This window comes from Scyliorhinus canicula, chromosome 5 (assembly GCF_902713615.1).
Source record: "Scyliorhinus canicula chromosome 5, sScyCan1.1, whole genome shotgun sequence".
NCBI lineage: Eukaryota > Metazoa > Chordata > Chondrichthyes > Carcharhiniformes > Scyliorhinidae > Scyliorhinus > Scyliorhinus canicula.
The window spans coordinates 32,244,989-32,271,883 of NC_052150.1; the positions used below are offsets into that span (position 1 = coordinate 32,244,989).

At 41.9% G+C, this 26,895-nt stretch overlaps 1 protein-coding gene across 5 annotated transcripts in view; it reads left to right on the forward strand.

Moving 5' to 3' along the window:
• Positions 1–26,895, forward strand: part of march6 (membrane-associated ring finger (C3HC4) 6) — a 116,100-nt gene that overhangs the window by 44,211 nt on the left and 44,994 nt on the right. For all 5 annotated transcript variants that reach the window (XM_038796866.1, XM_038796868.1, XM_038796867.1 and 2 more), the window contains 4 exons: positions 17,658–17,801; positions 19,715–19,787; positions 24,658–24,826; positions 26,092–26,308. In XM_038796866.1, coding sequence (XP_038652794.1) covers positions 17,658–17,801; positions 19,715–19,787; positions 24,658–24,826; positions 26,092–26,308 — 603 coding nt within the window. The remainder of the gene's footprint in view (positions 1–17,657; positions 17,802–19,714; positions 19,788–24,657; positions 24,827–26,091; positions 26,309–26,895) is intronic.

Consider the following 26,895-nt stretch of genomic DNA (forward strand, 5'->3'; position numbering starts at 1 on the left):
TTATGTTGGTGGTAAACTGACTTTCTGACTTTGACTCGATAGATTGAGGAACTTGCACATGGCCATTAACTTCTGGCCCACTGAGGCTTGCTGTGTGTTGGATCAGCTTGGACTTATTATATTTTGGCTGACCTTTGTGGCTGAAGCACTGACAGGCAGTCACAGTGGGTCTTGTCTGCAATGGAATGGAATGTTCTGTTCATCCTCATGGGACTCGCTGCTCTAATTAATAATTCAAATCTCAGACAAGGCTAAATGAAATAATGCAACAGAACAGCCCAGCTGGTGTGCACCATTAGATAGTCAGGATTAGCAAGTAGTATATTCTGAATGCCTCGCCATCCTTTCCTCTTTCTTCTCTCTCTCTCTCTCTCTCTCTCTCTTTCCCCCCCCTCCCCAAAATCTTCTTCTATTACCTGTAGTTGAATTGATATGTTTGAAATGAAAAAATGAAAATGAAAATCGCTTCTTGTCACGAGTAGGCTTCAATGAAGTTACTGTGAAAAGCCCCTAGTCGCCACTGTTGCTCGTTTTACTGGAGTGTGATTAACACGCCTCCGTTTAAAGGCCGTGTGCTTAACACTGCTATGGCTCTGTATGTGTAATTATGCTCGGAGTCGCCAGGTGCCGTATTTAGACACCGTCACAAGTATATCAAGGTCAGGTTCAAAGTAATAAATCTGTACACCGATTAGTAAGTCCAAACGATTGATATTTATTATAACAAATATAATAAATACACATGCATACGCTAAAGAGACTAACTTACTCCTAATACTAAACAACTAAAATACTTATCTAGACAGGAACAGGCAAGGTCAGGGGACAAGGCCTTCGTCCCGTTCTTGGTCTGCAACTCTCAGATTCTTAAAGTTGTCAGGATCTAGCAAGGTCTGGATCACATAGCGATCGTTATATTGGCACTTACAGTTCGATGGCTGATGCTCAACGGCCGGTGATGAAACTGGAGTCAGGATGCGATGCAACAAGTCTGGGCCGGAGTCTGGAAGCAACAGACCTGAGCCGGAGCAAAGCAGACCGAACCATGTGCGGGGTCTATTCTTATAGGTCCTAGAAGTCCATGCCCCCTTGGGGCGGTTCTTTTACCTGCCATGTATCGATTGGGCCTTTCCCAATCGATATCTTCCAAACCCCCCAATCTGAGGGTCGTTCCTCGATGGGTGGGGCGGTCCCTATGGTTCTTTGTGTTGGTTACTGTGGCGCCATTCTGTCTGGGCGTCTACGCAAAAGTATCCATTGATACTTAAATGTTTCTATTGTGCGGGGTCTGGATCTGGATCACCTCATTACTATGCAGATCTGTTCCCATTTGCACCGTTGCCTGAAACTCTGCACCTGGCCAAAAACTGGTTTCTGTACGTGCAGAATGCAAATTAATCTTCTGCAAACTGCTTGTCCTTGCTAAGACTGTTTTTCCCTGCAGCCTTAGCAGTTCTCCATTTTGTAGCCCAGTGTCCATCTTAGATGGCTACACCACATTCCGGCGCCTGCCCGGGGAGGCTGGTACGGGAATCGAACCGTGCTGCTGGCCTGCTTTAAAAGCCAGCGATTTAGCCGAGTTAGCTAAACCAGCCCCTGTTAGTGGGTATGCAAGAATAGCCTACCAGGAAGTTACCTGCACTAGGCGTGGTGTTGACTCTTTGAAGAGGCAGGAAGAATATTTGAGAATAAGTGGTTGATGTGGTCATAAATGCTCTTGGGCATTTGTTATATTTGTTACATTCTATTGCCATGGAAGTAAACATTTTTTTTGAATGACTAACCTGGATAGGGAATGACTTTTGCCACTAGCTTAGCAAGTATCTATTGATGGAGTACATAATTTTACTGCCAACATTGCTACACTGCCTACAGAGGAAGTCATTGCTTGGAGGGAGGGCCACATCGGAGTGGGATTTTTATTGGGGGAGGAACCAGAGCCTGGTACAGTGAGGCCTGAGTGTGGGGGCTGACTGCAAGTTTCAAGGAGTGAGGGGTTGGATTGACTCTGCGAGTTGCTCTTTGGAGTCAGGAGTGGGGGGGCCCTTCCCTCCAGCACTCAGGAAATATGGGGGTCTACTCTCCCGGCACAGCAGCTCCACCTGGGCCCATGCTGAGGCCTCTCGTGGCTGAGGCAATCCTCGACCTCCAACCCTCTTAGACTGGGTGCTCCTTCCCCTTACTAACCCCTCCCCAACACTCTTCACCACTTACCTTGCACACTTCTCTTCTCACTTGTCAAAGAGGCTTTGGGGCATTTATACTTGTATGTGGCAACTAATACTGTAAAAAGGGGCCTTGGCTGGGTTTCCTCCAATTTTCTACATCAGAAGGGAAGGATTTCAGGATTAAGTACGTTCCACATTTCTCAGGCCCGAGACCTCATGTGAGCATGAAACCTGGAGCATCAGTGCAAGGTAAGGAAGTGGGAGCGGAGTAGCAATCCAGCGGTGATACAGCGAGAGAGAGACACAGAGAGAGAGAGTGGCAATCCCTCAGAGGATTTGGTCCATTATGTCCTGATCAGAGAACTCTGCTGTACTAATGATGCTCTGCTAGTCACCCACAGAAACCTGGGTATAAAAGCTTATGGACTGTTTTGCCCATTCCTGTAATGTTTTGCCCTGACTAAACAAGTATCAAGAAAACTGTGGTCATAGAACAAGGATTTGCATCTCTGCACCTGATTACACTAAATAATGTGTAGTGGCTAACAAATTCTGCTACTTCAGGTCCAAGGTAACAGACAATCTGTCCCTCGATTCAGAACTTGATACACTCATAGGGGAAGCAGCTATCAGCTTTGACCAACTCATGAAATGTGCATGGAATAACATCACACTGACCTTGGGACCAAACCAGTGATTCATAAGGCCTGTGCTCTCAGCAACAAAAACAGAAAATACTGGTCAATCTCAGCAGGTCTGACAGCATCTGTGGAGCGGGAAGGGAGCTGGCGTTTTGTGTCAAGATGACTCTTTGTCGGGCAGCACGGTGGTTAGAATTGTTGCCTACGGCGCTGAGGACCCGGGTTCGAATCCCGGCCCTGGGTCACTGTCCGTGTGGAGTTTGCATATTCTCCCGGTGTCTGCGTGGGTTTCGCCCCCACAACCCAAAAGATGTGCAGGATAGGTGGATTGGCCACACTAAATTGCCCCTTAATTGGAAAAAAATAATTGGGTACGCTAAATTTATTTTAAAAAAGATGACTCTTTGTCTCAGCACCTTGTATGGCTATGAGATCTGGATGACTGACAGCAAGAAAATAAGCCCAAGGATTTTCAAAATGGCTGTCTGCAGCGTATATCCTGGCAGGACAAATCACAATTGCAGCAATCTTCTCAAAGACAGAGCTCCCCAGTTTGTTTGCATTCATCAGAAACAATCTTTATTGGATTGACCACCCACCGGATGGAAGACAGTCATGTACCAAAGAATGTTGTGTATGGTGTTGTAGCTGGAGCTAGACGGCCAGTAGGATGTCCAAAGCTCCACTCACGGGTGTGCCTGCAAGCATGGCATGAAGTCCCTAGGCATCGCTTAGTGCACATCAGAGTCACAAGCTGACGATAAGAAAATGGCATGCCTCTTATAAGCTGCTTTGCACCACCATTATAACCAGTGGCTTGGCAACAGACTGCCATGTCAAAAACAAGAAGCTGGTAGCTTCACGTGCTGCACTTATGGCAGAACCTTCCTTTCGAGGATTAGTCTATTCAACCATCAGCAAAGGTGCACCATTTGAAAACACCCCATCTGAAATGGTTTATTTGCTGCATGTTGTTATGATCCAGAAGATGTTAATTGCTGCGCAAAACTTGTCTTGCGTATCACAACCTTTTTTTTGGGTTTACTGACGAGGAGGGAAAAAGAGAATGAATTTAGAAGCCACAAATTCCAGTAACATCTTTGGATTTTAAACATTAAATGAATAATTTATTAAGAAAAGAAAACTGAAACACAAAAGATTACAGTTGCACAGTTAAAATCTGCTTCACAGAACATCCTCAAAAGAACCTCACTTGGTTCGACAAAGCGGTAAATCCCTCAAGGCAACATGTCCTTATAGATGTTTAACTACAAAATTCCAGTGATATTACCATAAGGCAAACCCACTGTTGGTGTAAGAAAGATGTAGCACAGGACTTCTCACTTCTATTCTACTGTGGAAATTCAAAAAACTTCAAAACAAAACCCAGGTCTCAGGAAAACACACTTTCTGGCTTGGCCGGAATGGCTAGTTCAAACAGCTGCTTTCCCAACACAGTGTACCCCCAGGAGGTCTCGCATAACCACTACCACCACAGCTTAATCTCTCCTTAAATATCCTTTTTTATTAGGATCCCATTTTCTTTAGCCGTCTATGAAAGTTAGCTTTCCGAAAATATAACACTCTTTCATCATCTCCCTACTGCAAATTTCTACCCACTTGTTCAAAAGTCGCCACCTTCAAATGCATATTTTTAACAAATACACTCCTTTTTTGCTTCAGCCCTAAGAGACAATCGGTCTCCAACTTAATTAAATTATTTATTTTCATACATAGACCCATACGTTTGCTTCACAGGATAACACAATAGCTCATCAAAATGTCAAAAATAATAACATCCCATGTCAGTGGCAATTTTCCATAGATGGAAGGATGCTGATGACTACAGTGCTACAAGAAAATTTGATCATTTATTTTTTTTTAAATATTTTTTATTCGCCGTTTTCACATTTTCTCCCAAATTTACACCCACCAACAATAAACAATAATCAGTAACAAATATGTCAATCCCCATATCAATAACAGCGATCCCATCCTCCCACAAAACTCCAAACATTAGTCCGCATGCTCACACAAACAAATGACAAAAAGGAATTAGTCACCATTAACACACACTGCCGCCCCAACTAATGTTCGATGTTATCCAGTTCTTGAAAGTGCATAATGAATAATGCCCATGAATTGTAGAACCCCTCCATCCTTTCCCTCAGTTCAAACTTGACCTTCTCAAGAGTCAAGAATTTGAACAGGTCTCCCCGCCACGCCAGGGCACAAGATGGAGTGGCTGCTCTCCAACCTATCAGGATCCGCCTTCGGGCGATCAACGAGACGAAGGCTACAACATCTGCCTCCGCACCTGCTTCCAACCCTAGCTGGTCCGACACGCCGAATATGACCTCCCAGATGCCCGGGTCCAGAAAATTTGATAATTTTAAGTAAGCACTGTGAACGATAGGAATCATGTTATATGTATATTATCTGGCTAGATGGATAATGTATTAATGAGAACATAACTTAAGAAATAGGAGTAGGCCATCAAGCGCTTTGAGTCTCATCTCCCTCTCCCCTGGCCCGCCCGTCTCCCCTCTCGTGCCCCCCCCCCCGGCAGCCTCCCTTCCTCACCGCCTGCCCTAGTATTACTTTCTAGGAATGCACCCTGCAAAGATTTTGAATGTTGATGTATAGAAGGGTTCATAAGTTGACTTTATCACGAAGGCTATATTTACACTGATGAGCCACAAATTTGAACTTTCTAATACTCATGGCAATTTCAGAAAAATCAATTGTAGTACCAAAGCATTCTGCTTCTTTACCAACTTGCTGCAGATCATCATGTTGAGATTTCACCAGTTGGGGTTAAGTGCTAGGAACAAGAAATGCTTTGTGTTTTAGTCCCCTAGCATTTGTGTCACCAGGTATAGCAGAATTGGATATATAAATTCTGGGGTATCAAGCAATACTGGCAAAGTCACATTAATAGTTGACTTCAGAGTATGCAGTGGTGCATCATCTTGATAGCCGAGTTCTTGGTTTTCCCACATTGGTGTTCAGTTTATGAATTCCTGGATATGGTACAGCTTCATTTCATGAAAAATAGTGGTTAGATGGATAGGTTGCTGCTTAAAGGTGACATGTTGTAGGTTGAAATAGATAACTGGTGTGTTTCAAAATGCTGAAAAGAATGGGTGATGTGTGAAAAGAATCAGATTATTCAAAATTGAGATCACGACTGTAGGCTGGAGTTGCAGAATTAGCTAGCATAGCTCGAGTGCAGCTAGGAACAAATGTCTTCATAAGCATTGTAGGTAAGTATGTAATCATGTATCAAATATGGTTGTTTCCCCAAGGATCTGGGAAGAACAGAGAATCCAAATCAAGGACAGAAAATGATAAGTGATAAGAATGTACAGAAGGTTGGTCAATCTCTGAAAATGAAGGTTAGTTCAACAATTTGGGTGCGGTCGATTATCAGTTCTGTAGTTAGTCTTCCAAATTCTAATGAAACCTGCTGTGTATTTCTCGTATTTTGAATTTCTTGTAATGCATTTTGGAAGGTCTAATGCAGTTAGGAAATATACAGTGAATGGTAGAACTCTCAAGAGTGTTGAAAGTCAGAGAGATCTAGGTGTACATGTCCACAGGGTCAGAGGTGAGCTGGCAAGATGGATACAGAACTGGCTAGATCATAGAAGGCAGAGTAGCAGCAATGGAAAGGTGCTTTTCTGATTTGAAGGCTGTGACTAGCGGTGTTCTGCAGGGTTCAGTGCTGGGACCGTTGCTGTTCGTAGTATATATAAATGGAGGAAAATGTAACTGGTCTGATTAGTAAGTTTGCGGACGACACAAAGGTTGGTGGAATTGCAGATAGTGATTAAGACTGTCAGAGGATACAGCAGGATTTGGATCGTTTGGAAAATTGGGCGGAGAGATGGCAGATGGAGTTTAATCCGGACAAATGTGAGGTAATGCATTTTGGAAGGTCTAATACAGGTAGGGAATATACAGTGGTAGAACCCTCGAGTATTGACAGTCAGAGAGATCTAGGTGTACAGGTCCACAGGTCACTAAAAGGGGCAACACAGGTGGAGAAGGTAGTCAAGAAGGCATATGGCATGATTGCCTTCATTGGCCGGGGCATTAAGTATAAGAATTGGCAAGTCATGTTGCAGCTGTATAAAGCCTTAGTTAGGCCACACTTGGAGTATAGTGTTCAATTCTTATCGCCACACTACCAAAAGGATGTGGAGGCTTTAGAGAGGGTGCAGAAGTGATTTACCAGGCTGTTGCCTGGTATGGAGGGCATTAGCTATGAGGAGCAGTTGAATAAACTTAGTTTGTTCTCACTGGAACGACGGAGGTTGAGGGGCGACCTGATAGAGGTCTACAAAATTGAGGGGCATAGACAGAGTGGATGGTCAGCGGCTTTTCCCCAGGGTAGAGAGGTCAATTACTAGGGGGCATAGGTTTAAGGTGCGAGGGCCAAGGTTTAGGTTTAGAGGAGATGTACGAGGCAAGTATTTCTACACAGAGTAGTGGGTGCCTGGAACTCGCTGCCGGAGATGGTGGTGGAAGCAGGGATGATAGTGACATTTAAGGGGCATCTTGACATTTACATGAATAGGATGGGAAATAGAGGGATACAGACCCCGGAAGTGTAGACTATTTTAGTTTAGAAGGGCAGCATGGTTGGCACGGGCTAGGAGGGCCGAAAGGCCTGATCCTGTGCTGTATTTCTCTTTGTTCTTTGTATATTGAATCCCTGTTTCAAGTAAGGAACTGAATAGTGCTTTGAAGATGGGTACAGATACTGACTTTAAAAAAAAACTGTAGACAATATCTCTCCACATGGAAGTTGTACATTGAGACGGTTTATTATCATTTACTTCCCATCCAATGACTAATATTTCAAAAGTATTTGTTTCTTTACTTTAATCAAATTTCTATCTCTCAGAGTGGGAGTGGAGATTGTGCGCACAGTCTAAATTTGATACCAGCTCAATTGTCTGAAACCTGGGAGTTCTGGTCTATTTTATCATCCTTGTATATGATTGGGTTGCTGTCCCTGATTTAACCCTCCAAGTTCTTTGTTATTGTAGCATTCATTTACTGCTGCTCTACTGACTGGAGTCCTAAATTATGCAAGAAATGAGTAAAACCTAAGCCCTCTGAATAACCTTCTCCTACAAGTTGAATTCATTTTCATACTAGTCTGTAGCTTTACTGTGATAACAAGTAAACTGATCATACTCTAATGCGACTGAGATTTAAATGTAAAGTGTTTTTATTAATTAAGATCTGTTGAGAATTTGCTGAAAAGGCTTAGAAAAAAAATACATATTGAGCACGGTGTACCCATTCTACAATATCTGCTTCTATATGTTTTAATTCTGGACAATTTCGAAAGCAAGCTTTAAAGACTTGGTTGACAAAACTTTGCTTGTAGCCTTGTTCCCTACTCAATAGTACATTTTGCTTCGTATATTATTTCTGGGCTTGGCTGAATGGGGATGTGTGAAATCTGGGCATATCTCCATAAGCAATTCGTTTTTAATTGGACAACTACAGCTAAATCCCAAGTCGAAGCCATACTTCAAATTCATTGTTGATTGTTTCATTATGTATGCATTCCAAAATCTTACTGTACCACAGTCTCCGATTTGTGTTCATCCATATTCTGAACCCCCCTGCAGTCATTTTGTACAGAATCGGAACAATTACATCACAGGCCGAGCCTGTTCTGTGGTGCTGGTTCTCTGCCAGAGCAATTCACCTAGTCCCCACTTTTCCCCATCCCTGACACTGTGGCCCTGCAAATGTTTTCACCTCAATTAATTACCTTATTCCCTTAGAAAAGCCACAGATGACTCCACCACACTCACAGGTAGTACAATTTGAATCCTATCCATGTGCTACGTGGAAACAGAAATTTATCGGGTGGCCCCTGGTTCTCATACCTTTCACCCTAAATCTGGGTCCTCTGGTCCTGGACTCTTTCACCAACAAGGACAGTTTTCTCCCTACTTGGAAACCGCTCATGAGTTTGAACACCTCTGAAATCTCCTTTCAATCTTCTCTTCTCTAAGAACAGCTCCAGTTTCTACAAAGTGTCCTACAGCTGAAGTCCCTTGTCCCTGGAACCATTCATAGAATCCCTACAGTGCATAAGAGGCCGCTAGGCCTATTGGAGTCCGCACCAAACCTCCAAAAGAGCATCTCACCTAGGCCCACTCTCCCACACTATCCCCCTAACCTCACCTAACCTGCATATTATTGGACACTAAGGGGAAATTTAGCATGGCCAATCCACCTAACCTGTTTTTCTCTGTGCTAGCCACCGTGCCACCCATTGTGCATCTGTTCTGCACCTTCTCTAATGCTTTCACGTACCTGTTAAAATGTGGTGTCCAGAATTAACACCGCTACTCCAGTTGAGGCCACACCATAACTTTCTTGCTTTGGTATGTATACTTCCATTTATGAAGCCCAGGATCCCATATGCTTTATTAACCACTTTTTCAACCTGCCCTTATTGCAAAGCAAGTGTGCGTGTTTTCGAATGATTGACAAAAAAAACTTAAATGGTTTTTCTATTAGAATTATGTTGGGAAAACCAAATCTTCGTGAATTGTATTTTTCTTTTAAAATTTGGAAAGACATTGTATTTTTTGGGCCCTTGGATATTTTTTTACAACGGGTCATAAGTTCACCTTTGGACTGGGAGTAAGAGTGCCATTTCCAAGAAATCACCTGATCAGCATGGTACTTGAGGGAGAAGAGTGGTTTGGTTTGCACTGTAATCACCAATTTAAAAAAAATTACTTCAGAGTTACAAAGCCAGAGCTCGGAGTGTAGACGGGGGCAAACCCCTAATCCAGCTCCTTGCCTGCTCCAAAAACCAATTCAAATTGAGTCCAATTCAAGGTCCCCACAAAAGAGACATACCAGATCCACGCATTACACCTGACCTCATCTTAGCCAAAAGGCTGAGAAGTGCAATTGATTGGGGGGTGGACTGGTAAAAGCTAAGGCAGTGATTTACTAGAAATCCACATGACAGACATTAAGTTTTAGTTCTGTTGTGTTGAACAGTGTATTGGGGAATACTGAGAATGAAATGTGTCCTAACTCTCACTCCCTGCCTTGTCTGAAAATCCATGTGTGGTTTATCAACCTGCAGCCAGAGAATTCTCGCCTAAGCATAACTTGACTGCATTTGAAAAGCTGAGACGAGAAGTATTGATCCAGCTTTACATTCTCCTCCATGCTGAAGCTCAGTTGGTGAGAACCTCCTGACATCTACTGTGACCAGAACACGAGAGGGCCAGATTAACAGTGCCAATGTGAACTTGATCCTTTACTTTATAACACCTATCGTCCAAAGCCCATCTGTTTGTCCTTTGTTTTTATGCACCCGTGCGCATGCTGGGGTATTTTAAAAGGGATAGATAGTTATACTTCCAGAGTACAATTGTGTGTTAACTAGTTCTTGCAACATGCTTTAAAGTTTTGTTTCGTAATTAATCAATTATTCTGAGTTAATTGAAAGAAGCCTGTTTAAAGTCTCTCTTATTCTGTGTCTAACAGTAATACTGGTAAATTATTGACCATTTTGGTGGGTAAGTTAATCTTTGAAACTAATGGTACGTAATGTAGAGTAGAGCTAGATAAACTGTGCGTCCCTTCCTTTCTGGTCGTAGCGATTATAATATATGGTTCCATTTTCATAGCTATACATTGTCGCTCTGCCGAGAGAACTTGATGTGCATGTTCGGATAGGGTTCAATTAGCATTTAAAGCCGCATTGTGCCTCAATTTAAAATATGCATCACTTGTCAAAACCTCCATCATTTAAGTTCCACAATGTTCAGAATGAAGTGGACTTGAATTTCCCTGAAACATCTCAGAGGCTATTACATTTGAAGTAGCTAATGTTGATGCAGTTAGTAGTCTGCCTGTTGATCTGGTGATGTCAGTTCCAGGGTGCTAATCTAGTGGTGGAATAGGTTGTTAGTTTGCATCTTTGTCAGGCCCTTGCCAGCATATTTGACAGTAATTTATTCAGAATTCCTGACAGTAAAACTTGCATGTTTTAAAAATTGTCATGTACTAAATTTGCCACTTACAAAACGAGGATTTTATTTGCTCATAGAATCTTTTTTAAAAAATTATAATTTTAGAGTACCAAATTATTTTTTCCAATTCGGGGCAATTTAGTCTGGCCAATCCACCTACCCTGCGCATCTTTGGGTTGTGGGGGTGAAACAGACATGGGGAGAATGTTCAAACTCCACATGGACAGTGACCCGGGGCCAGGATTGAACTCTGGTCCTCAGCACCGTATGTAGCAGTGCTAACCACTATGCCACCGTGCCGCCCCGATGCTCATGGAAGAAAATGATGTGATTACATTGTCCACTAAAATCAGATTTTTTTAAACTTAAGAATTAAATAGTGATCTGAAATCAGCCCTGGTGCTACACTTCCAGCGGTTATAAGCTTGCCATGTCGAAAGCCATGTAAACTGTTAATGTGGCAGTGGTGCTGCATTGGGCTGGCCGTAACATGGTGGTGTTTGAAGTTGTAACGGCATTGTTGAAATTGCAGTATAGAGGGAGGAATAATTAATTCTTAGGTTAATGCAGAAACCAAGCAAATGCAACAAATATAGGTTTGCGAAATATAAATATATTCTCGAGCATGGACTGAAGGATAGGCTCGGTGTGATAGATATGTCAGTTAAATCTGTTAAAAGATGTACTGGGGGCGGCACGGTGGCACAGTGGTTAGCATTGCTGCCTACGGCGCTGAGGACCCGGGTTCGAATCCCGGCCCTGGGTCACTGTCTGTGAGGAGTTTGCACATTCTCCCCGTGTTTGCGTGGGTTTCACCCCCACAACCCAAAGATGTGCAGGTTAGGTGGATTGGCCACGTTAAATTGCCCCTTAATTGGAAAAAATGAATTGGATATTCTAAATTTTAAAAAAAAGATGTACTAGGATCCAAAGGAGAGGTCATTTATTTTTGAACATGACCCTGAAATGTGTTAGCAAATTTCAGGCTTATGTTGATTGCTGCTGTGAAGATCTCTGCAGTTTACAAACTTCTAATTCCCTGCAATTGTCCATACAGGGATGAGCTGAATTAGCAACTAAACATTATAACTGCTCCAGCTCCAGATTACCAGGGAGCAATGTTGTGGGATATCTGCCAGGCTTGTTTTATAAAAGTATGAACTTTGCCCTGTTGTGTCAAAAAATTGAAATGGATATTGTTGCAAAGCAGCTTGAGCTATCAATTTGTAAATGGGGCTTATTGTGCAGTGTTCTCACCGCTTTTTAATAAAGCATAATAGGAATGTGAAATGTTTGTGCAACAGGATTGTGTATAATTTTGCCACTGGGTTTTGATAAATGCTGATACTGTGTTCATGTGAGCAGTAGAAATATATAACTATAGTTAGATTAAAGAACTTTTTTTCTTCAAAATTTGAATCTGTCGGGAAGAACATTTCCAATTTTAAAATGTGCGGAGTTGAATTAATTTTTTGGAATGCCCAGTGCTGGCATGTACTCTCAGTCAATGCTTTTTAAAAATTGGATGCAAACAACCTGCAGCCTGTAATTTTTGGCATTTAGACGACAGGTAGTATAAAATTTCCAATGAATGAACAAGAACAAAGAAATAACAAAGAAAAGTACAGCACAGGAACAGGCCCTTCGACCCTCCAAGTCTGCGGCGACCATGCTGCCCGTCAAAACTAAAATCTTCTACACTTCTATACTTCTGGAGTCCGTATCATAGAACATAGAACATAGAACAGTACAGCACAGAACAGGCCCTTCGGCCCTCAATGTTGTGCCGAGCCATGGTCACCCTACTCAAACCCACGTATCCACCCTATACCCGTAACCCAACAACCCCCCCCCCCCCCTTAACCTTACTTTTATTAGGACACTACAGGCAATTTAGCATGGCCAATCCACCTAACCCGCACATCTTTGGACTGTGGGAGGAAACCGGAGCACCCGGAGGAAACCCACGCACACAGGGGGAGGACGTGCAGACTCCACACAGACAGTGACCCAGCCGGGAATCGAACGTGGGACCCTGGAGCTGTGAAGCATTTATGCTAACCACCATGCTACCCTGCTGCCTCTATCCCTCTATTCCCATCCTATTCATGTATTTGTCAAGATGCCCCTTAAACGTCACTACCGTCCCTGCTTCCACCACCTCCGCTGGCAGTGATTCCAGACACCCACTACCCTCTGTGTAAAAAAAAAAACTTGCCTCGTACATCTCCTAAACCTTGGCCCTCCGACCTTAAACCTATGCCCCCTAGCACTTGAACCCTCTACCTTGGGAAAAAGTCTCTGACTATCCACTCTGTCTGTGCCCCTCATAATGTTGTAGACCTCTATCAGGTCGCCCCTCAACCTCCTTCGTTCCAGTGAGAACAAACCAAGTTTATTCAACCTCTCCTCATAGCTAATGCCCTGTATACCAGGCAACATCCTGGTAAATCTCTTCTGCACCCTTTCTAAAGCCTCCACATCCTGCTGGTGGTGTGGCGACCAGAATTGAACACTATACTCCCAAGTGTGGCCTAACTTAAGGTTCTATACAGCTGCAACATGATTTGACAATTTTTATACTCAGTGCCCTGGCCGATGAAGGCAAGCATGCTGTATGCCTCCTTGACTACCTTCTCCACCTGTGTTGCCCCTTTCAGTGACCTGTGGACCTGTACACCTAGATCTCTCTGACTGCCAATACTCTTGAGGGTTCTACCACTGTATATTCCCTACCTGTGTTAGACCTTCCAAAATGCGTTACCTCACATTTGTCTGAATTAAACTCCATCTGCCATCTCTCCGCCCAATTTTCCAAACGATCTAAATCCTGCTGTATCCTCTGACAGTCCTCATCACTATCTGCAATTCCACCAACCGTTGTGTCATCCGCAAACTTAGTAATCAGTCCAGTTACATTTTCCTCCAAATCATTTATATATACTACGAACAGCAAAGGGTCACAGTACTGAACCCTGCAGAACACCGCTAGTCACAGCCTTCCAATCAGAAAATCAGCCTTCCATTGCATCTGCCTTTTATGACCTAGCCAGTTCTGTATCCATCTTGCCAGCTCACCTCTGATCCCATGTGACCTTTTGTACCAGTCTGCCATGAGGGACCTTGTCAAAGGTCTTACTGAAGTCCATATAGACAAAATCCACTGCCCTATCTGCATCAGTCATCTTTATGAACTCCTCAAAAAACTCTTATCAAGTTCGTGAGACACTATCTCCCCTTCACAAAACCGTGCTGTCTCTCGTTAATACAGCATGATAATGCCTAATTAAATATGGACGTAGGTGAGGGTACCTCTCTCATTTGCGGAATTCACGCATCGTTGTTTAAGGTTGGGCATACTCCTAAAGACTATGGAGTTTCGAGACCGCCTGTCCCCATGTTTCGGATGGAACGAAAGGAAAAATCAAAACTCAATGGCTACTATCAACCTTCCATTGCATCATAATGACCTCCTCCATCCAAACTAGACTGGGTGGGCCCCAGGATGTTGACCCAGTGGTCATGCAATCGAAGATGGTTACAGGGACTGCGTCCTAATTACCCCAGGACCCAGCAGATTCATCATAACTGCCAGACTCTGAAAGTAGCTGCAAGTCATCAAGCAGCCAAAACACTTGACCTGTTCCAGTTTCAACATTCACCTGAGAATCAACCTCTTAAATAGTTGAATACACGGCAGAAACCAGCTGTGAACCCTTCACTTTTCAAGACCCTCACTTCAACTTCAAATCATGAAAACTATTCAAGCAACCACAGGCCTGACACTTGGGGAAAATGGGAAATTGTAAATCAAAGACTGAAATTGTGATCGGTAAAAGTGCACTTTCTTTATGCAATCTGTGTGTTCCCATACGTGAGGTCGGGTGTGTGACTTTGCTTTAATTCAGGGTAAGTGTGAGGATAAATAATCCTCTTAATTTTGAACGCTGAAAAACTTGATTTTGAATGATTTAACTGGAATAAATATACACATCGAAGATAAGAAAAGGCACATCTCTTTCCATGAAAAATATGCTGATTATAGGCAGTAAGAGATGAGGTTAATTTCTGTCTGACACTTGTCAGTGATTAGTCCTAAAGTGGCAATGTTGGGGAAAAGGAAAATTCACATTTACATAAGGCAGCTACCGGGCAGTTCAAAGCACTTTACAGCAATGAGCTATTTTTCAAATTGTAGTCACTTTTGAAATGCAAGAAATGTGGCAGCCAATTTGCATTCTTCCCATGAAAGCAATCTGATATTGACAAGTTGATCTGTTTTGTGACGCTGATTGAGGAATAAATGTTGGTCAGGACACCCAAGTTTAACATTCATGCTCCTTAGCGTCTTTTATATTCACTCAAACAGGCAAGTGGGGCTTTTTGTTTTAACAAATTAATCTAATAAATTAATGGATATTTATAAATATTATTATACCTTCAGGCATTTTGATTTAAATAATCTAATATTAATTTGACTAAAATAACATTTCGCACTACTGTGTGGTATGGTAATTCTGAAGTAATTTTTAACTGTAGAAATTACTTAAATATTGTTCACTTCCTCCATGCAGAGGCAGGTTAAGATAACATGCCTTTGAGCGGTTTTCTGTTAACTCGTCTGACTGAACTGGTTCCTGAGGCTTGGGTGATCGACCAAACTGTTGATTTTTGGATCCATTGTAGTCATACCCATTACAGTAGATCGTTTTTAATTCTAACTGCTTTGAAATATCAGTGATGTTCAGGTAGCACTTGCCGCTTTATATAATTTTAAGCTGAAAAATCAGAACTTCCATTTCGACCTCACGACAATGTTTGAGTGGAAACAAGTTGTAGCAGATATCTTTGACTAATTTTACCAAGCGCTGTGTTCTTATTTTGTCCCTTTGTGGGTTTGACTATGATGAGAAAAGAGCCAGAGATAGTTTTTCTGCCAGTAGTTAGAATAGTAAAAATAAATATTACATTCATTAGACATTAGGGACACGGTTTTTAACCATTTGGAATTGGTAAGCTTTTTTTATTTAGAAAGGTGGCAGTCAGATTCATTTTTGAATGTCTGTCGGCTGAGAAATTATGCATTTTATAAATGCTAATAGTGCACATTATAACTTTTGAAGTCAGAAAAAGAATTGGGTTTTTGATGTGGACAAGTTGCGAAGTAAAATTTGTATACCACAAACTGACCCATTTAACATTGGTTGCTTCAATTTTATATTGTACTGTTGTTGGTTATTTAAAAAGTTGCTTAATGCTTTATAGAATAAGCATATCAAAGAATAGATCAGGTAGAGATTATTGTCTTTTGAAAGTAGAGAGGAAGCCTGTCGTCTCATTGCCAGTGAGCAATCTCAAGATACTGGAAAACTTCATAATTCTTAATAATTCTAGTTTAATTCTAAATTCTAAAATATTGATGACGTATGTTTAAACATAGTCATCGTGATTTGTCAGAACGATTTGTACAATGGTGATTTTGTTTCAATAAACTTAAAACTTCCAAAATACTTTAACCTGAATTTGGATCAACACTGGATTTATACCTCCCGCGTAATCTGACAGTGGCACTTTTTGGCTTATTTTTGTTTCACCTAAATTTCATGTGTAAATTGCATTACCGTGGGTGACTATGATATATTGTCTTGCATCTAACTATTTTTGTTTTCTAGAATTTACACTTAGAGTTGACTATTAATAGAAATTTGAACAAAACTTGTATCAGTTCTAAATTCCAATTTGATTTTTATGCTTTGTGGAGAACAGTTTGACAAAGACCATGATCTCGCAGTTGTAATGATGGCAACTTGTCATTATTCGCTGTCATTACCCTGTGAAGCAGCAACCGCAGGTGTGTGCACATGCTGAGTTGAATGCAGGAATTCTAAAGTTGCTGCAAATGATTTCCTTCCTGCTCCTCTATTAGTATGCTGTTGGAAGTCCCTGCAGACAGTGTACTTTAGAAATTACTGAACTGGTGAACATGTCCCCTTTCATGTTGTAATATATCTATTAAAATTCCCCAAACGTTTACACCTTGTTAATGAGGTGTAACATTTTTAATAATGTACTAATGCATAGCTATTGCGGAATAACTCTGGCCCCAAGAGTTAATTTCATTTTTGTGTAATATCAATTATGAGGAATTCAGGGGTGATCTTTAGGTATATTTCACATTTCTGTTTCTGATGTGTATCTCCCAAACATTATTTCGCTCACTGGACAATTTGTAAAAACACAGGGATGATCCGTATATTTTACCTTTTGGTTTGCTGACTGAAAGTCCTGTAATGTGATTGGCTGCACACAGCACCATTACTGGATGTCTGGAGATCTGTTGACTTGGTGTCAGATTAATATTAGGAAAAAGTGAGATTCACAGTTTGCTGGATCTTTATGGGTAGCTTCCCTCAAGGTCACCAGTGCATGCAACATTCAAGCCAAAGTCACAAAACATTGCAAACCATAGTAAGAAAAATAGTTGGTCATCTCACTGCAATAAGACTGGACATGCAAGTTTGGTGCGGAAATGAAAGGGAAAACCCTTTGGTTTTGGCTCCAGTTTCATGCAAAATTAACTGAGATCATAAAGTCAGAGAAATTACGGCACAACAGACCATTTGTTCCATTGTGCAAGGGCCAACTATTCAATTGAATAGATATCGTAAATCAGGGCTTATAAGTGTTTTATATATGTCCATTGGATGCTTATAGAAGTCCAGTGTACACTTTATGCACAAAAATGTCTCACTGAAATATAAAAAATGTGTCAATACAAGTTCATGCTTTTAAGTTAAATTTGTTTCTTTTTCCAGTTTATTCTCCAGATATGCCATCTAGACTTCCAATTCAGGATATTTTTGCAGGATTGGTTACAAGTATTGGTACAGCAATAAGATACTGGTTCCATTACACGTTGGTGGCCTTTGCATGGCTGGGAGTTGTACCTCTCACAGCATGTAAGCATTAAACTACATTTTGTAATAAGCTAATCTAGTTATTGAGATCTGTTAGTGGAGATCTGATGGAATTTTGTTTGTTTTATTTTTGAATAGTTTTGGACCAAGATCATAATTGTCATATCCTGGGATTTATAACTTGAGTGTTCCTTTATCTCGGTTAAATGAGACAATTTACAATATGTACAGAGGCACAATAAACGTAGAACAACACAGAAGGTGGCATTTTGTCTCATTGTGCCTGTGTCAGTTATTTGATAAAGCTAAATAAGATTTGTGTTTACTAAAATATTAGGAAATTTGTTCCCTAAATTTCTTCTTCAAAAATATTAGAATCCTGTTGAATAATTGTGGAAAGTTAGAACGTGAAGGTAACATGCCAATGTGCGTTGATTGTTCTTCGCTTAAAACGTGTTTCTCAAGTGTTTTGCCATCCGTTTTAATACTTCTTCAGTCTTTTCTTTGAGATTTGAATCCTATGGAAGTTAACTAGATAAGTGAAGGGAATGTGGAGAAATTAAAATAAATTCCATCTTTTTTTATCCTATCGTATCAGAGGAAGAGGCTGACTTGTAGGCTCGACCTTCTCCATAAAATAAAGCAAGCCTTTATGAATATTCAAACATTGAGTGTTTCAAAACTTTTTGCCTCTTGAGTCTTGGTGTAACCTCTTAGATTGTTAACAATAGAACATAGAACAGTACAGCACAGAACAGGCCCTTCGGCCCTCAATGTTGTGCCGAGCCATGATCACCCTACTGTATGATGAGACTCACATAGTCCTTTTTTATTTTAGCAAAGGGTTCATTTATTCTAATTCTGGTATGACTCCTGATTTAAGGAAACCGTCAGCATTTCAACAAAATTCCACCTAATGCAATTGTCGCCACAATCCCAGAGGACCATAGGCTGCTCTCCCCTATGAGAGCTGACTGATGGTGATTATAACCTGAGGGCCACGACACCTTGGGCGAGGGGCAAGGTTGAGTAGCCTCAGCCAGTACAGGAATTGAATCCATGCTGTTGACATTGCTCAGTAACACAAACCAGCCAAATGAACCAACTCCTTTCTGCTTACTCCTCATTGTGTCCTTATTATTGAACAAGCGAGCATAGCATCAGTGCATGGAGGACCAGGTCACATCACTGATGCCGAAGAATGTTCCATTTTGAGCAATGCAGTGGGTTTAACACACCCTTCATTCTGTTCTGAAATGCAAGTTTAAATCCAGCTACCAGAAATGGATAGTAAATAATTTCAGCTGGATATAAGGGTCCAGTGCAAAATATATTTGGTTGGCTGAATTGATTGGTGCAGCTGAGAACTGCCTGAAGCTGGCAACTGCGCTGAATTACGATTTTTCTTGGATTGTGAGAATGGCTGGAAAATAACGGTTTTACTTTACACCTGTACTTTGACCTGAAAACAGTGTATTTAATGTTGTCTGTCAATGTCAACAGTCTCTGGCAATGATCTCTCCTTCTCTCTTCCACTCTCCCTTCCTCTCATTCTCTCTCTGCTTGGCAAATAATAGACTTCAAAGAGATCAAAGGAAAAATGTTAATGTATATATCTTCAAGATAAATTTCCCAACACCCTGGCCTAGCTTGTGCTGGCACTCTTGCAGAGAATGCAGTGTTTATTTCTGTTGTCTCTATTCCTTCATTAAATGTTTGTGATGTCACCTGTAAATTGTTGGAAAAGAGAATTTTGAGTAACATTCTGTAATTGAGAAAATATGCTATGATCATATGGTTTTCATTTTGGATAGGTGATGAGAGTGGCATAATGCACAATGCTTGCACTTTTGTGTAAAAAAAAAAGATGTTTTAAGTGAGACGGAGAACATTGAGAAGGACAACCATAATGTGTATCAAGTGACCTTTCACTTTTTTCCCCCCCCCCTTTTTAGGCCGTATCTACAAATGCTTGTTTACTGGCTCTGTGAGCTCACTGTTGACTCTGCCACTAGATATGTTATCCACGTAAGTTTATGAATCATGTTTATTTTTAAAGTAATTTGATCCAATGGGATGGTTTTTGAGAACATGTTTCTCAATATATTGCAGCATTGAATGTTACAGAATAAAAACAAAGTTCTGGAAAACTCGGGTCCAGCAGCATCTGTGAAGAGAGAAACAATTAATGTTTTGAATCCAATGTGAATCTCTGAAGAAGAGGCGTATTGGACTTCACGTTAACTATGTCCCTCTGTCCCATAGATGCTGCCAGACCTGTGTTTTTCCAGCACTTCCTGTTTTTATTTCAGGTTTCCAACATCTGTGGTATTTTGCTTTGGTTTCAATGTTATTGGTCTCCATTGCGCAGAGACTGTTCCCTCCAAGATAATCTAGTCCACTCCTCCACCATACCCAGTACTTCTCCCATCACCCATGGCATCTTCCCATGCAATCGCATAAGGTGTAACACCTGCCCCTTTACCTCTTCCGTGCTTAACATCCCAGGCCCAAAACACTCATTCCAGGTTGAGCAGTGTTTCACTTGCACCTCTTTCAATCTGGTCTACTGCATTCGCTGCTCCCAATGTGGTCTCCTCTATATCGGAGAGACCAAATGCAGACTGGGTGATCGCTTTGCTGAGCACCTTCGGTCTGTGTGCATTCAGGACCCTGACCTTCCTGTTGCTTGCCATTTTAACAAAAGACCCTGCTCCCATGCCCACATGTCTGTCCTTGGTCTGCTGCAATGTTCCAGTGAAGCCCAAACGCAAACTGGAGGAACAACATCTCATCTTCCGGTTAGGCACGCTACAGCCATCCGATCTCAACATCGAATTCAACAACTTCAGATGATTAGCTCTACCCCATCTCGACCCATTTGTTTTCATCCCATTTCATTTTAACTCTCTTATACCATTTCTTTCTTTCTTGTCTATATATATATATATATATATATATTTATATTTAACCCCCCCATCTTATCCATCTTTCCTTACCCCTTCTCCCCTTTGCTTCCCCCTTCCCCTCCCCCACATCTACATCTGTCACAGTTTACCCTCTGATAGTTTCTCTGCTGTTTGGCCTCACACCTATTGTTCTCTCTGAGGACTGCCATTAGCACTCTTTTCCCTTAGTTTCCGTGGCTATTAGCATCCCGTTTCCCTGGGTTTCTGTGGCTATGACCCCTCTCTCATTCTCATTCCACAAGATAAATATTTCCCACTTTCGCTTTCTGTTAGCTTTAGCAAAGAGTCATTGGACTCGACGTTAGCTCTTTTCTCTCCCTAGAGATGCTGCCAGACCTGCTGAGATTTTCCAGCATTTTCTCTTTCGTATTGGTCTCTATTCTTGAACTCATTGAATTTTGGAATATTCTTAAATATGTGGATCAGAGGTGCCACAATCTTATTTTTGTTCCATATTTATACACTTCCTTAATTGAAAAAGCATTCTATACATTGAGGGCACACTGGACATTTTTCTGTATAAATATTGGTTAACATTTCAGTTAATAAACTTGCATTTATTTAGCATTTTTCGTATCAGGATGTCCCAAAATGCTTCAAAGCCAATGAAATGCTTTTGATGTTTAGTCTCTTGAGGCATCGGGTAACACACCAACTGATTTGTAGACAGAAAGTTCCCACATGCAACGGAAAAATAATTAAGTGGGTAATCTCTTTGCGGTGCTGGTTGAGAGAGACAGGACATGATGAAGCATAAATTAATCCGCTACAGTACAATAAATTCCTATAAACTTTATTCCTCCCCTCATTGGTCATCTTTGTGGAAAATAAAAACTCATGGTATAGGGAATAGCATATCAGCAAGAATAGGAGGTTGCCTGGCTAACAGGAAGCAGAAAGTAGGTGCAGATTGGTCTTATTCAGTTTGGCAAGATATAATGAGTGGTGCGCCACAGGGCTCAGTGCTGGGGCCTCGACTGTTTACAGTTTCTATAAATAATTTGCCGATGACGCAAAGGTAACTAGGAAAGCAAGCTGTGAAGAAGATAAAAGGAGGCGACAGAGGGTTTTGGGAAGGCTAAGTGAATGGGCAAAGATCTGGCAAGTGGAGCATAATGTGGGAAATTGTCCATTTTGGGAGGAAGAATAAAAAAAAGAAGCATATTATCTAAATAGTTAGAGACTGCAAGCTCTGAGGTACAAAGGGATCTGGGTGCCCCAGTGCATGAATCACAATTCTAGTATGCAGGTCCAACAAGTAATTGGGAAAGCTGATTGAATGTTATTGTTTACTGCGAAGGGGAATTGAATACAAAATTTGGGAGGTTATGCTTCAGTTGTACTGGACACTAGTGAGACCACATTTGAAGTACTGTGTACAGTATTGATCACCTGAGTAAAGGAAGGATGTAAATAAATATTATTTACATCCTTTACATGAAGCAGTTCAGAAAAGGTTTTCCAGAATAGCACCTGGAATGGGTGGGTTGGACAGGCTAGACTTTTAGCCGCTGGAATTTGTAAGAGGCAACTTGATTAAGATATTGGAGATCCTGAGAGGTCGTGACTGGGTGGATGTGGACAGGATACTATGAGGGTCTTTGGAACACCTCCTGAAAAGATGGTAGAATCAGTGTCTTTGAGTATTTTTAAGGCAGGGATGGATAGATTCTTGGCAAGTAAGGGATATAATGGGTTATAAGAGGTAGGTGGGTTGCAGATTTGAGGTTATTGTCAAATCAGACATGATTTTATTAAAAGGCAGAGCATGCTCGAAGGGCAGAATGGCTAACTCCTGTTCCTTGTTCATATGTTCAAATGTATGTCTAAGATTAGGTTTATTAATTGTAAAAGAGAAGCATACCTGTGGAATGAAGGGGCAGTCAGCAAGGAACTATCTTGCCTCGGGAAATAATGCAGTCCTTTTCTGGCCAGCGGACTGATCAGTGTAGTGATCAGGCACAGTATTTTACAACTAAGTAAACCTGGACGTACATCACTAACAGGATTGTTAGTGTGGTGCAAATCTTTTGGAAGAAGTGTCTCGTGTGCTTCAACCTAAAGTCCCCTCTGGTTCTGGTATCCACTGGCCAAATACGGTGTGCATTGTTTCCCTGTCCATTCTAAATGAATGTCTCAACCACAACATAGGTGTGTACCTTTAGCTTAACAGTTTTTGCTTCAACCATACCTGTACGTTTATGCCATGTTCACGCTTTTGCTCATTGTGCTGGAAAGGGAATGAAAAATTCACCAACACTGCTGATTTGTTTAAAATGCTGCTGTAGTTATTCAGTGATTACTATGAGGAAGCAGTATTTGTTATTTTTAAACTGCACTAAATCTTATTCTGATACTTTTTATCACAATTCTGCACACCCCATTCAATTACCATAATCCATCTCCTACAGGCATGGAAAGATGGTCCTGTGAAATCCTGGTTTAGTTTGTGGCTGAACCAAATTAGTATTGCTATATACAGCAGGCCTGACTGGTCTGTAACAGGTTCTGATGTGTCGCTTAAGTTAACAATAATATTTTTCAGACCCCCTGTAACTGACAGGATTTCTGGCCTCTGAAACTGGATTTTTCCAAAGTTACCCTCGTTAAATTAGCTGGTTTATGAGGGAGCATTGGTCTGGTCCCCAATCTGTAATAATCGCCGGTTTGCCTGGAGAAGTGTGGGTGGGGGGTTCCGGATATGGCGGAGAGCAGGGATTGAGAGGATGGGGGATATGCTTACAGAGGGGAGCTTTCTGAGTATGAGGGCGCTGGAGGAGAAGTTTTGGTTGGAGAGGGGAAACAAATTCAGGTATCTGCAGGTGCGGGACGTCCTACGTAAACAGGTGTCAACCTTTCCGCTCCTATCGCTAAGGGGGATTCAGGACAGGGTAGTTCCCAGAAGGTGGGTAGGAGAAGGGAGCGTCTCGGACATTTACAAGGAACTTATGGGGTCAGAGGAGACGAAGACCTGAAGCGCAAGTGGAGGAGGAGCTGGGCGGATAGATAGAGGATGGTCTATGGGTGGACGTGTTGAGTAGAGTCAACGCATCTGCAACATGTGCCAGGCGTAGCCTGATACAAGTTAAGGTCGTTCACCGGGCTCACATGACAGTGGCCCGGATGAGCAGATTCTTTGGGGTGGAGGACAGGTGTGCAGGAGGACCAGCGAACCATGTCCACATGTTCTGGGCATGTCCGAAGCTTGGGGGATTTTGGCAGGGGTTTGCAGATGTCATGTCCACGGTGTTAAAAGCAAGGGTGGCTCTGAGTCCAGAGGTGGCGAATTTCGGAGTGTCGGAAGACCCGGGAATCCAGGAGGAGAAAGAGGCAGATGTTCTGGCCTTTGCTTCCTTGGTAGCCCGGAGATGGATACTATTAGCTTGGAGGGACTCAAAGCCCCCGAAGTCGGAGACCTGGCTATCGGACATGGCTAGCTTTCTCTGTTTGGAGAAAATAAAGTTCGCCTTGAGAGGGTCACTGTTAGGGTTAGCCCGGAGGTGGCAACCGTTCGTCGACTTCTTCACGGAAAATTAATCGTCAGCAGAAGGGGAGGGGGGCTAGTTTAGCTTAGAGTAGGGGATTAATAAAGGTGGGACCTGTAAGGGACGGAGACGGCTTTTGCACTATGTTTAAAGCTTCATGTACATTGTTTATTGTGTTGTTATAATACTAAAAAACCTCAATAAAATGTTTATTTTTAAAAATGAGCAGGTTTATGCATTTTTATAAATTTACTAGTGAGTGGAAGACCTCTTCAGTTCAGATATGGAACTTCAGTTTTTGTGAATCATTAAACTTAACATCACTTGTGTGAGCCACATATTGTGCACAAGTTTACTCTGTGCATCACACTTTAGAATTTCAAATCACTTTAGCTGTAGACCTGATTGTGAATATTTAAATTTTTCTTCTATGTATATTTCCAGGGAGAATCTGCTGGCAGACTCTTTGCAAGGCTGTTTTGTGGTAACATGCACACTGTGTGCATTCATTAGCCTTGTCTGGTTACGAGAACAGATCGTGCATGGTGGAGCTCCACAGTGGCTAGAACAAAATCAGGCCCAACCACCTAATGGAGTTGGACAACAGAATGAGGTGGGTTCTATAGAAATAATAAGATGATTGGTAATATGGTTCGGTATTTGGATTAAATGTGCTTTCCCCCCCACCCCTCCCCATAATATATTGGATTGTATTGTTGTTATTCTGTTAGCCATACTCTTTAGTTAAAAACATAAAGCTAATCTGTTTTTTGATTTATTTTATACCAATTAACTTGGATCGCCTTAATTTTATACACTTGTACTCCAAATAGTAACCCCTCCAGTCCCAAGCGAACCGCTCACTGGGCCAGACATCTAATATGGGCAAAAACTTGTATGCTACTTTGTGGCATTGCTCATTGTAATGCCAACTGGTAACATAGGACAGCAAATCTAGAAACATTGTTTAGTAAGCTTGCTATAATAGATGGTTTGGTTGAAAAAGGACAGATCGTAGACATAAAGAGTCTACAGTAGTCCCCCGTTATACCGCGCTCCGCAATACCGCGGTTCGCGATATACCGGGGGGGCTTATGGACCCCAACTGTCAGTTGTGTCAATTTCAGCGGCCGGCTCACTTTGATCTGGAGAGGGAAGCTGCTCTCTCACTGAAACAATCAGCCGGCCGCTGAAATTGACACTGCCGGCTGCTCTCTCCCTCCAATCAGAAACATTAAAACTTAAAAGTTGGATTGGAGGGAGAGAGCAGCGGGCAGTGTCAATTTCAGCTGATTGTTTCAGTGAGAGAGCAGCATCCCTCTCCGGATCAAAGTGAGCCGGCCGCTGAAATTGACACTGTTTTAATTAGATCCACGATGGGGGTTTTAAATTTATTTAAAAATCTATGCTAGCGCTTCCCATTGTGAGTCTATGGGGGTCTGACCGCTCCCCCCCGCCCCCCATAGACTCTCAATGGGAAGCGCTAGCATAGATTTTTAAATAAATTTAAAACCCCCATCGTGGATATCCGCGGCTCGGTTGCTGTGGCTGTCTTGGACCCCAACACCCGCGTTATAAAGGGGGACTACTGTATTATGTAGCCACAGAATTTAGTCTGGCTGCGTTAAATAGGCAAGTTAATTTTTCTCAATATAACAGTAATGTCGCAGCAACAAAGTTGCTACAGTGAATATAACAACTGACTTTGACTTGCGCTTTTGTCTGTACCTAAGTTGAATCAAAGATGCAAGATTAAGAATTTCTGAATTAGTTTATCCTTCTTCCCACTCCCGTCCAACCTTTGCAGTAAAACTAACATTTATGGAAATATTTAATTTTGAAACTTGGTGTAATTAATCAGCATTTTTCATCCTGCAGCCTCCAGCTGCTCCGAATGCTGCAGCTGAGAATCCCCAAGTTGCTCAGCCAGCCAACCAAGCAGCCGAAAACCCAGCAGCAGCCGATGGGGCTGCCCCTGCAGAAGCTGACAATGCCAACATTGCGGTAGATGAGGGAGAGAACGAGGATGATGAGAACGATGACGAAGATGATGCTGTGGTAGAAGACGGTGCTGATGCCAACAATGGTGCCCAAGGTATTAGGATAAATCAGTGTTCTGAGTAGGGTTGCTGCTGGCTGAGAGTTTTAATTTTTTTTTAAAGTTGGTACAGGGCTTTTCTGGCAGTGATCCAAGAAGCATACTTCATTGCACCAGTCAAAGATCAGTCAAGAGCCAGTCATCTAAATCTGTTCATGTGATCAATGCCATTTTCAAAAACCTGTGCCTGCTGCAAGTGTACGTTGCTGTGCCAAGTGCCCAATCCTGGAAAACCATTTTGTCGTCTTCTGCTATATCTTACCGTATGCCAGGATAGTCATACAATGCATCCAAACTGTACATTAGAATTACAAGTGGGCATGGACCTGTACTTTATGCAAGTTCATTGTCCTTCCTAGGATATCCCTCTGTCCCTCCTGCCTCTATGTCCTATTATTTTGCGACCTTTTATATCGACATTTTCAAGTGACAAGCTGTCAACCAGTATCCGAGACCTATCTCTTGGATTATTGCTATTCATCTTGAAATTTTTATTACTTATTCCATTTACTCATGGAATGATATTCAGCCACTTTCCAATGCCCCAATCTATTTGAATCTCCATAATTGGTTTGCTTGTTCCT